General features: G+C 44.5%; 1 protein-coding gene across 15 annotated transcripts in view; it reads left to right on the top strand.

The window, feature by feature from the left end:
* The window catches only part of PDE4DIP (phosphodiesterase 4D interacting protein), a 1465918-nt gene that overhangs the window by 1070120 nt on the left and 383005 nt on the right, over window positions 1–12793 (top strand). For 14 of the 15 annotated variants that reach the window (XM_069641322.1, XM_069641325.1, XM_069641324.1 and 11 more), the window contains 2 exons: window positions 1057–1236; window positions 2094–2288. In XM_069641322.1, the coding sequence (XP_069497423.1) occupies window positions 1057–1236; window positions 2094–2288 (375 nt within the window). The remainder of the gene's footprint in view (window positions 1–1056; window positions 1237–2093; window positions 2289–12793) is intronic. The other variant, XM_069641318.1, reaches the window with a different exon arrangement.

A 12793-nucleotide genomic window follows, 5' to 3' on the forward strand; every position in this document is an offset into this window, starting at 1 on the left:
AACGGTGTTTTATGTTATTACAGTTTGGATGTTATGATTTCTATATAGACTGGCAATAAACAATGGCATAATAAAATAAGGGATCTTTTTGTAATATTGCTTATAGCTTTCTCAACAGTTGTCAACCTATAGCAGGGATCAAAAAATTGAGGGGAGCTATTCAGCTCCTGCATGTAGCCTGGTAGAGCCTAGTTATCTTGGCTCCAACAGCTACCTTTGGCTCCCAGACCAACTGATGCTGAAGAAACACACCTATGGAAATCTATTTCTGTGTTTGGGACAATCTATAAATAAACATTACAACACCTCTATGAAACTTTGAAAGCTTTAAGGGTAATAAAAAATGGACACAATTCTATATCTGTGGAACGCTATGTACTAGCTCCTCATTCCCCAGTGGTAGCTCCTTGTCACTAGTTAATTCTGGATACGCAGGAGCTGCTTTTATCTCCTGCTTATACAATCTTAATTTCGAACCCTGCTATAATATGTTTTGCTGTAATTTGGCAGTCAGTGCTTGTCAACACTGAACAATTGTATTTTGTCCTAGAAAATTACACTTTTCTAACCTTCTGACATAACCAGTACATGTAATGGCATACTTAAAAGCCTTGAGCTTGATCTGTTTTTTTCAGCGCCCTGCGATAATAGTTCATAGACAGGTAGACATAGGGTTTTCCTTGAAATGTTCATTGTATTTTTGAAAGATGAATCTCAATAAAAGCAGTGTAATGGTGGTGGTTGATGCATGTTTTCATCCAATGTTGCATGCCTCTTCAAATCCATTATTACTAGGAATCACTGGGATATCCAACACGCATTGCTTTCAAAAGTTGGTGGTCATCCAGGGAGCCGCTGCAAGACAAAAATATATATTGTGGACTTGCAAAGCAAGGAAGTAAAAAGAAAAAAAACCTTGCAACATGAGTGGGAGCACAATTAGAAGTTTGCATAACAGTAATAAGATAGTTGTGGCCTCCTATGACCTCTTCTTAAGTTTTCACAACAACAATTGGTATACAATAACTCTGTTCATTGCTTTCTTGGGTTTGGTAGAGTTTGGACAGCATGCTGAAATCGAAAGACATTGAAATAGAACAGATATCCACGGCTTACAGTAATCTCCAGTGGTTGAAGCAACAAATGGAGGAGAAATACAGCAGAAGCATAAAAGACAGGGAGGGATGCATTCAGCAGTTGCAGGCGTCTCTGCACGACAGACACAAGGAACTTGAGGTATGTCTTTACACCAGATGTCCAAGTCACTTACCAATTTTCCTTATCTTACTTTTCTATGGGATCAACTTCTTGTTCACACGTACTATCATTGCTGCCCTCGTTGAACTAGCTTCTGGTGTACTGCATTTCTGGAATGTAGTGTATGTTTTGAGCAGATTCTGAACCTCTTGGCAGGTACACATGAAGTTCATTATGCAAACAATCTGGCACCAAATATATGAATGAAATAGGGATGGGTTATTTGAACAAAACTCTTCTTTAAAGTTTGTATTTTCAATAATCCTAAAAGCATAAATTTTTTTTAAGTAATCTCCTGCTCCTTACCCAACATACTGTTTCTGGGTGCTTTTTTAACATTACGGCATTGAATTATAAAACTAAACCCATTTCTTTAAGGAAATATCCTACTTAAAAATGTTCTTTAATGGGAGCTTTTGTATCACTAATTGAAAACTAAATCACGTGTACGTTCTGCAGCAAGCGAGTGGTTTAAACTAAGTCATTCTCCCAGCCTTTTCCAAATGATAGTAGATAGTCATCCGCTTGGTGCCGGGGAGATCTTGTATGCCACAGTGATATAAATCAGACAGCAAACCACCTTCCACCTCTAGAGAAACCGTGACATCTAGGCATACGGGGCAGGCTTTGATTTTAGGCCTGGTGAGAATGGTCTGACCTTGGCAGCTGGGGTGTTGCAATGGATCAAGCATTTTGCTCAGAAATTTACATTACTGGTAGTCATGCATAGGGCACATCAAATCTTTTGAAAATCGCAGATAATTCTTGTGAAGCAGATTTTGTCATGCTTTTGTTTTGTTAAAACTCCTATAATTGTTTTTTCTTATTTTCTGTAGAGTTTATCTGCAGAGTGGCTAAGAAAGTCCACTGGTGAGAATAATGAAATAGTTGAAAAGCTACAACTCTGCCTGCAGAGCAAGGAGAAGATGCTGCAGGATGTTCTGAGTGACAGAAATCAGCAGGCAACTGAACACGAGAAGGAGATTCAAGAGCTTCTTAAAACTGTAAGCACTAGGGATTATCCAACTGAAGTAAGCATATGTTTCTATTGCCATCCTTTAAAAAAAAACTAGCAGTAGACGGCACTACTAAATTGTCACATGCAGAGCTCCAGATAATTGTCGTACCAGGCCTTTTTTTGCAAATACACCTATCTTTCTATGCGTAGCATTTATGCACCAGTTGAGGGCAGAGGTCATTGCAAAGGGCAGGTGGCATGACAGAAACCAGATTTCATGCTTTGATTCTTATCTGCATGGATGAAACTGGAGACTATGAAGGAGTGGTTCAGACATGTTTCTCTGAGCTTGTCGGAGCACACAGTGAGATGAGAAAGGGTGTCTTTCTATTCAACTGTTGCTGTGTATTGTGTCTGGAAAGGAGCATTTTCTATCAATATTTATTTTCCTACCATTTTTGGATCGTTGCAGTAATAAGATGGAAAACTTAGTTACAATTGGGAAGCATAATTTTTAACAAACAAATGATACATGCTTGCATTGCACTGAAATCTCTTTCTGAGCTCCTGTGTTGTGTGCATTTATCATAAAGTTTTATCTATCTGGTGTGTTCAGCACATTAATGTGGAGAACATTTCCCACAAATGTAATGGTTTGTCTAAGCACTCTGATTATTATTAGCTTAGCCGATAGTTCACTGAATTCTGAAGGTTGCAAGGCAAATTCGGGATAGCAACATTTGACCATGAGACAAGATGTAGATTTAAGCCTCTCTGTACTATCATATCACATCACATCACAGGCATACTATTAAGCACTACTACATCCAATACATGAGGGCTTTCATTGATCAACAGACAAATCTGATATCAAACCTCAAAACACATAATACAAGTCATGCTTGCTTTACTGTGAAAGTATCTAGGTTTGTTTGGGTCTTAAAAATTATATATATATATATATATATATATATATATATATATATATATATATATATATATATATATATATATATATATATATATATATATATATATATATATATATATATATATGATCAAATGGGCAGACCTTTGTAGAGGAAAAATGAAAGGAATATTGAGCAATGTATCCTTCTATGGTATTAACATCCCTTTCTGAAAAATGGTTTAGGAAGTGGAACAACTACAGAGTGGCCAGCAAATGGTACACAAATCATTTGTTGGTCTAAGGTTGGATTCTGTCTAATTTGTCTCCTTTTATGTGGTGTTTTTCGATTCCGGAAGTAGATGTATGCTTCACATTTTAACTGGTAGCTATCAATGCTATATTAGTTCTGTCTGTGAGGAGCTTACACTGCAGAGGCAATTAACTGGCCCTGTTCTATGTGGGTGGTGCTCCCACTGCTGTTATGCTATTCCTATTCGATGTAAGGAGAGCTTGGATCACTTTGCCCCTGCTGGGCACGTTCTTGGGGGTGAATTTGGACTGCCGAGGTCTATGCTGTTCACATTCTATGCAAGTGTAGCTTGCATTTCTGATTCCTTTTATTTACCTGTTCAGTGTGGGGGTGCTTGCACTGCTCTATCCCATGCTGATTCTTCTCTGATGGTGGAACCTCTATTGCTCTGACCAGCTTCTCTGTGGTAATCTTGTACTGTTCAGACCCATGACGTTCCTTTTACATGTGAGGAAAGAATGCTATACTGAGTTCCAATGCATACTCCTGAAGCCCATATTGCACGTGTCCTATAAACCCATTTTTTATATGTTCTCTTTGTAGGTATCTTCTACTCTTGCTTAACTTGTACGTATCTACTCCACCTGTTGTACATGCTGGCAGCTTGCATTGCTGTTGCCCCAATTGGCCGTTTCTGTTTGTGTGAGGGAAGGCTGATCAGCCCCTACACAAGATGACCTGTTTTGTGTGAGCGCACAATGTTAGTGCTCATCTGCTCCATTTAAGCGGGCGTTTGTTCTACTGCACATTGATTTATCTGTTAATTTGAGAAAACCTGCTTTCGGTCATGATGTAGACTGCTGCTGCATAATGATTTCCATATAGTTTTAACCTTTTGGACACGTAGGTTGGATTTTCACATACTTGTTACTCTTTTGTGGATGACAAAATTCGTTTTTACTCCTTTGAAATCGCATTTACTCTCAAAGTTTAAAAATAGGAAGTACAAAACTACAAATCTTAACTGGAGCACTGATCACATGTTAATCCATCAATTGACTGTATTGCAAGCCTGGTTTCAGCTTGCATGTTTCTGTGCAGCAATAGATGCAGGGTTACTAGCTCTTTTCTCTTAGCTTATCCCCTGTTAACAATTCAGCGACATGTTTTTGTTCACGTTGGAGCTCTCAACCTGACCTTCCCGATGATTCCCAAATTTCTCATCCTAGTTAGGTCATTGTAATGATTTCTGTCTTGCCCACCCTGAATATCTCCTGTCGGATGACAGCACACTTATTATATGGAGGTATGGCTTGACAGGAATACATATAGATAGCAACACAATACTCCCATCCTGAACTGGCACCACTTTCTGCCAGTGAATAAAAAAGTATTTTAATGCTATTTAACATAAAGCATTCAATCATTCATGGCATCACGTCACTCATCTAGATTGCTACTGTGTACTCCAGATTTTACCTGAACATTTTATCAACCAATTGCGATCCACAAAATCAAACGCATCTCAGTGTTCCCGCATGGAAGCAGTTCCCTTGATGAGTGTGATACAGAACATACTTTCCAATTCTGAGCTGAAATGAAAATGGGGCTTCTTCACTCCAGAAAATACTTTTTATCCTGCTGTCACAGTTCTCACTGCATACCGCCACAAAGACACTTGAGTTGAATGCACGCTCTGCTAGTCTTTACCATAACCAAACATTTATTTTCAAACAAAATTGCTATTGCTACCATAGTCACGGTTTATGATTGGTTACCCTTTTGGTTAGGATTGTGTTATATCAATTTATCTTTTCACATTGTGTTTATTTAACAGAATACTTTAACAATCCCAGAATGTTTGCAGGGGAATATTACCACTGATACTCTAAATCTACTTATTTACAAACTCGGAGATTGAAAGCAGGTGAGGTCTGATATGCCTACAAAGCTGTATGTTGCACTCGCTATCATCACCTCAGAGCCTAAATATTGTAGATGGGCTATTACCTTCTGCCAGTCCAAAGCTAATGCAATGAAAAAGTGCCCAGCTATTCAAACACAAAAGGCCACCCCGAAATGGGTAGATTTATTTATTTACTGTCATTGTTTATATATATATATATATATGTATATATATATGAGGCTTGTGGAATCTGCTTAGATCACATGCTGTGCATAGGCCGACATCTAGTGGAAGCTGCGGAGTATTAGTTTGTTTTTCGAAACTCAAAAAGGGGCGTCGAACTAGGGCACGCTAGTAATACTATCCCTAGTGTGACATCCACTGTACCCATGATCCCTCACGCGTGTAGGACCCTCAGATTGTTTTTTTCCACCATACTTGTCGGAAGCATAGTTGCAGAGTTCCCTGGCTTTTAGCCATTTTTCATAGAATTATCAAAAAATCCCCGTTCTAAAACCACACGTCGAAGATCGCTGAAGATCGACGCCGGTGCTTGAGACCAAGGAAGAACAGCCGTCGAGACTACATGACAGACCTTGGGCCTTGCAAGGCCTCTGTCCTCGGCCCGGGCCTTGGAAGGCCTCTGGCCTCGGTCCTGCAAGTAGGGAGAGTGGGGGGTGGACATACACACACACACACACACTCTCTTTTTCCTACTTATACCCGCCCGCTGCCAGATATTGACATATGGAGAGTACTCCATTTAAATTCTGCCCGAAGTGCAACCGTAAATTCCCCTGGCTAGATAAACATAACACCTGTAACCTGTGTCTTCGAAGGGACCACTCCGAGGCAAATTGTCAAACTTGTAAGCGCTTCAAAGCACTTAAGGACTGCTCCACCAAGCGTTGGGCCCACTACGCCAGGCAACTCGAGGCCATGGACGCAGTGGGTTCCTTCAGCGATGGTAGCAACGCCGCCGCTTCGGACAGCGAGGGCACAGGGGTGTCAGCAGGCACCCAAGAGCAAGCCCCCGACCTTGGAGGACTGACCGGCGGGCCAGTTATGGGGGGACTACACCCAGTGGCAAGAGTGCTACCCACACTTCCACTAAACACACTAACCACTCCCGAGATTTGACACATGTGACGAGTGAACGGAATAAGAAGGCATAGAGAGAGCGGGCCGCCAAATCGGTGTCCTTTGGGCTTTCCAGATCACGGTCACCCCATGACACACAGCAACCATCCACGATTGCTAAGAGTGCCACACTACCTAAAGTCACGGAGATACAGTCGTCGGAAGACGAATCCGACCTCTACCCCCAGGCAGCACGTTCGACGGCTACTCCAGTAGTTTGTTTGACATCTGCTTCCGAGATTCCACGCACCACTGCCAAGACTCCCGAATCTCGTGATCCCTCCTCCGATTCTCGACGAAAGAGTCTGTAAAATCCAAGGGGTCAGAAAAACACTCTACACATGGGAAAGGGGAAAAACAACATAAGAAAGCCTCTGAACACCAGGTTCAGAAGGAGAAACACCCCAGATCTTTAGAAAAGTTTAAGGCCCCTGACCCTGTCACCAAGGGAAAGATTGCTCCTCCCACTGTCAGGATATGGGCATGGGGGAAGAGGATGAGGATCCTGTAGTCATTCCTAGCTCAAATAAATTGAGTTCTGACGATATTGATAGGGTAATGAGAAGAATGACATTTATGGCAGACTTCTATGAGAAAGACCCTAATTATTTGCAGAGCTATACCAGCACTCCAGCCACCTCTGCCCCTTTAGGGTCCAAGCCCTATCAACCCCCTACTAAAAGGCTCTGCTCTGAGGCTCCAGCGCAGAGTTCTTTGTCAGACCCTTTGCTAATTGAACCTTACCATCCAGAGTCCTATGGCGAGGAAACGGAAACATATATGCTGGAAGACCAGACAGGAGTTTCTTACTATGGGGACGATGAGGACCAGGAAGAGGACTCCCCTATTCCCAAGGACCCCCCCGGTGAACGACTCACCTGTTGACAATCAGCCTTTGCTTAACAAAGTTTTAGCCAGGGCGGCAGCCCATTTCCAAATTGACACTCAGGGGGCCCAAGAAGAGAGAGATTTTGCAGAGCAAATTCTAGGGGATAAAAGATCCATTGCCCAGGCTATCCCCAGTCTAAAGTCTATTCAACGCAGAATCGATCCTTCTCCGCTCACCCCTAATCTTGCCCGGGCAGCTAACCCACAAATAGAAGTTATTCAGGGCCGCTCTCTACGACCCACTTTACATAAGGGGTCAGCTCAAACCCGACTCATTAGTGGTTACAACCACCAGAAAAAGAGGGGGAACACCACTAGCATCCTCGGAAGCTCCCCCGGACAAGGAGAGCAAGAGAATATATGAGCTAGGAAGGAAGGTGGCATCCACATCGGCATACCAAGCACATATTGCCAATACCACCTCTCTGCTGGCAAGCTACAACTGCCACCAATGGGACCAGGTAGATGCCCTCATTGTCTCCGCACCAGAACCTCTAAAGAGCCAGTTGGCCCAGTTTGCGTCGGAAGGAAGATCAGTGTCCGGATGCATTCTCAAGGCTAACTTCGATGCAGCAGACAATGCAGGGAGGCTGATAGAAGAAATCACAGTAAATAAGACACGCTTGGCTAAGGCAGTTGGGGTTTAAACCCGAGACACAAGCCACCCTCATTGACATTCCGGTGGAACCAAACATCCTGTTTGGAAAAGCAGTGGTGGAAGTGCTAAAAACGGCCAAGGACAAATATGATACCTTAAGATCTCTTGGCCAATTAACAAATAAACCCAAAAACCAGCAGGGAAATAATAATTTTCGTCGCTCTCGCGGCCAAAACTCCCAGAGAGGGTCAAATTACTATCAGAACCAAGAGGGGGGGGGGGGGCGCATTTCCATCTTCACCAACGCATGGGAAGGGATCGCTTCAGACAGATGGGTGCTGTCCACAGTGTCCGTGGGATACTGTATCGAACTAATGGAACGCCCCCGCAACCATCCTCCAAGACAGAAGCTACACTCCTTGGAGCACCAAAGAATCCTCCTCAAGGAGATTGTCCTTCTTCTTGCAAAGGACGCAATAGAACCCGTCCCTGGCAACCAGGTAAACAAAGGTATTTATTCAGCTTACTTCCTTGTGCCAAAACAAGATCTAACAATGCGCCCAGTATTAGACTTACGCCCTGCACACAAGTATGTCAAGCCACAAAAATTTTGCATGACTACGCTACAGGAAGTAATCCCCCTAATAAAAAGAGGAGATTACACGGCAACTTTGGATATGAAGGGTGCTTATTTTCATATTTCCGGGTCGATTGTTATTTGAATGTTGGATCTGCAAATTACGGGGGTTTCCTCTGTGATGAGCCAGTCGTCCAGGTAAGGGTACACTGAGATTGCCTCCCTGCGTAGGTGCACTGCCACCACCGCCAGTACCTTGGTGAATACCTTTGGAGCCGAGGCTATACCGAAGGGCAGCACCTTGAATTGGTAGTGCTGGCTGTCTATTTTGAAACGCAAGAATCTTCTGTGCACTGGGTGTTTGGCACCAGGCTTAATTTTTTCTCATTGATTGAGAAGCCCAATTGGAAGAGGAGGTCGATTGTTCTTTGAATGTTGGAGCTGCAAATTATGGGGGTTTCCCCTGTGACAATCAAGCCTGATGCCATGCTCCCAGCGCACAGAAGATTCTTGCGTTTCAAATAGACAGCCAGCACTACCAGTTCAAGGTGCTGCCCTTCGGTATAGCCTCGGCTCCAAGGGTATTCACCAAGGTACTGGCGGTGGTGGCGGCGCACCTACGCAGGGAGGCAATCTCAGGGTACCCTTACCTGGATGACTGGCTCATCACAGGGGAAACCCCCGTAATTTGCAGATCCAACATTCAAAGAACAATCGACCTCCTCTTCCAATTGGGCTTCCCAATCAACGAGAAAAAAATCAAGCCTGGTACCAAGCACCTCCAAACAGTTCCTAGGAGCTGTCCTAGACACCAAAGAGGGGTTGGCCTTTCCATCAGAGGAAAGAATTCAGAATCTATTACTGCAAATTCCTCAATATCAGGCCGGTCACCAGATAAGGGTGTGCAAAGCGATGTTTGCTAGGCATGATGGCATCATGCATTTACCTGGTTCCCCACGCGCGCCTGTGCATGCGACCCATGCAGGAATGGTTGGCGAAACAGAGGTCTCAGGCAAGGGGTCAGTGGGATGATCTAGTGGTCGTTTCGCCAACTCTAGTACAGAGTCTTTGCTGGTGGACAAGAGAGAATCTTTCAAAGGGGAAACCCTATTACAACCCAGAAATACAGGCTGTATTCACAACAGACGGGTCCCTGTCAGGGTGGGGAGCACACCTCCTTCACCACACAGCTCAGGGTCTCTGGTCTCACACAGCGGCTCAGAATTACATCAACCTGCTAGAACTTCTGGCAGTCTTCACAGCGCTTCGGGCGTTCAAACCCCACCTTTCCAACCTGTCAGTGCAAATCCTAACAGACAGCACAACGGCAATGTTTTACATAAACAAACAAGGGGGCACTCGTTCGCCAAATCTGTCCAGGCTTACCCAGAAAATGTGGAGATGGGCACTCAGACGGAACATTTACCTGTCATCTCAACATGTTCCAGGGGATCTCAATTCACTAGCGGACGCTTTGAGCAGAGATCCCCTCCCAGAAGAACACGAATGGCGTCTACACAAAGAAGTCGTAGAAGATCTCTTCTCTCAGTGGGGTTTCCCCACTATAGACCTATTCGCCACAAGCAAAAACAGACAATGCCCAGAATTCGGATCCAGGTTCTCCCAGCCAGGCTCCAAGGGGAACGCTCTATGGATGAATTGGTCAGGGATGTTTGCCTACACTTTTCCACCAACCCATCTGATGAGGAAGGTGGTCAACAAGATACACGGGGAATCGATGATGCTCATCCTAGTTGCTCCTATGTGGGCGAGACAACTATGGTACCCACACCTGTGCAGACTGGCGGTGTGCGACCCCATCAGACTCCCGTGCTGGTACAACCTACTCTCACAGCACGAAGGACAAACAGTGCATCCTCAACCGAACTCGTTGAACTTGGCAGCATGGCTCCTGAAGTCATAAAGTTCGGCCATCTCAATTTACCCCAGAGATGTATGGATATCCTAAAGGAATCAAGAAAACCTAACACTAGGCACTGTTATTTTGATAATGGAAAAGATTTGTTATTTGGTGCCAGAATAAACAAATCAGCCCAGTTGATTGCACTCCTTCCAGTATTGTCACCTACATGCTCCACCTTCTGGACGCAGGATTGGTATTTAATTCTCTCAAGGTACACCTGGTGGCGCTGTCAGCCTACACCACCTCCCATAACAAGGTGTCATGGTGAAGTGCCAGTGGTCAAAGCCTTTATGGAAGGGGTAAAGAGACTCCACCCTCCAATTTCTAACCCACCACCAGGTGGGACCTTAATGTGGTGCTTGCTAAACTCATGGGCACCCCCTTTGAACCCATGCATAAAGCTAGTCTCAAACACCTGACTTATAAAACTGCCTTCTTAGTAGCCATTACATCCATAAGAAGGGTCAGTGAAATACAGGCTCTGTCAGTGCAGGATCTTTTCTTTACTGTCCCTAAGGATAAGCTGGTACTACAAACTCACCCTAGGTTCTCACCTAAGTATATTTCTAAATTCCATGTTAACCAGTCCATTGAGCTACCGGCTTTTTTCCAAGAACCCAAAAGCTCTGATGAGGTGAAACTACACACACTAGGTGTGAGAAGAGCGGCCCTCTACTACGAAGACAAGACCAGACCGCTAAGACAGATCAACTGTTCCTCTCCGTAGCTACAGGCGGAGAAGGAGACCACGTCTCTAAAGGTGCCATCTCTAAATGGATAGTCAAATGTATCCAACTGTGTTACTCCCTTTCAGAAAAGTCACTGCCTTTTATGCCAAGGGCCCACTCTACAAGAGGTACTGGGGCCACTCTGGCTTTCATTTCAAATGTACCACTTGACACCATTTGCAAAGCAGCCACATGGACCTCTATTCACACCTTTACTCAGCACTACTGCATTGACACTCATTCCAAGACAGATACTCAAGTGGGACAAGCAGTTCTAAGACATTTGTTCGCTCATTACCCTTCTCACATCCCACCTCCTCCTTCTAACACTGCTCGCTAATCTATACACAGCATGTGATCTAAGCAGATTCCACAAGCCTCAGAAGGGATACATTACTCACCATAATCGTATTTCTGATGCTTGTATCTGCTTAGATTCACCTGCTCCCGCCCTTCCTCCCCTCTGAGAGAAGGCACATGGATGCTTGTAGTCTTATCTATCTTATCTGCTTGGATACTCTGTACTTACGCTACTCCTCATGCTACCTCATGTCAGAAAAAATACAATCTGAGGGTCCTACACGCATGAGGGATCATGGGTACAGTGGACGTCACACTAGGTATAGTATTACTGGCACGCCCTAGTTCAACGCCCCTTTTCGAGTTTTGAAAAATAAACTGTAATACTCGGCAGCTTCCACTAGATGTCAGCCTATGCACAGCATGTGAATCTAAGCAAATACAAGCATCAGAAATACGATTACGGTAATGTATCCCATATATATGTCTGAAGCTTGTGGAATCTACTTAGGTCACATGCTGTGCATAGGCTGACATTGTTTTCGAAACACAAAAAGGGACGTCGACAGGGCGTGCCAGTAATACTATCCATAGTGTGACATCCACTGTACCCATGATCCTTCACGCGTCGAGGGCCCTCAGATTGTTTTTTTCCGCCATTCTTGATGGACGCGTATAGCAAGTTCATCTTTCGGCGTAAAGCCGTTGACTTATTTCAATTATCGATAGTTAATTCTTTCTATCCTTTCTACCCTTTACTTCACCGACCATCGAAACATTATGCCGGGGAAGACAAAGAAACTGCCTGTCGAAAGACCACCGCGACGGACCGTTCGGCTTTGGAAGGCCACCCGGGCCTCGGCCCAGACAGTAGGGAGAGAGGGGGGAGGTCATTTTAGCATGTTTAAGCCCCTTTTTCTACGCTACTTTCGCCCAGCTGCCATAGTTTGTATTTATGGACAAGACCCCATTAAGTCTGTAACTTGTGTCTCCCAAGTCTTGTCGAGCGTGTAGGCTCTTCAATCCCAAGACTTTAAAGGACCGCTCCACAAAACGCTGGGCCCACTACGCCAGGCAGCTCGAGGCATGGAGGTAGAAGGCGCTTTCTGTGATGGCAGCAACGCCGCCGTTTCAGATGGTGAGGGGGCCGTGGTAGCTCCGGCTACCCAAGTGCAGGCCCCGACCCCAGAGGACAGGCCGGCGGCCATGTTGTGGGGACTACACCCAGCGACAGAAGCGCCTCAAAATCACACACCACTAAACACATAACCCCAAGTCGAGACTTGACACATGGGTCGAATGTTCAACAACGCATGGCACCCAGGGAAAGGTCAGTTGAGTCCCTGACCTCTGGGCG

Source organism: Ambystoma mexicanum, chromosome 1q (assembly GCF_040938575.1).
Source record: "Ambystoma mexicanum isolate Mex_15411 chromosome 1q, UKY_AmexF1_1, whole genome shotgun sequence".
NCBI lineage: Eukaryota > Metazoa > Chordata > Amphibia > Caudata > Ambystomatidae > Ambystoma > Ambystoma mexicanum.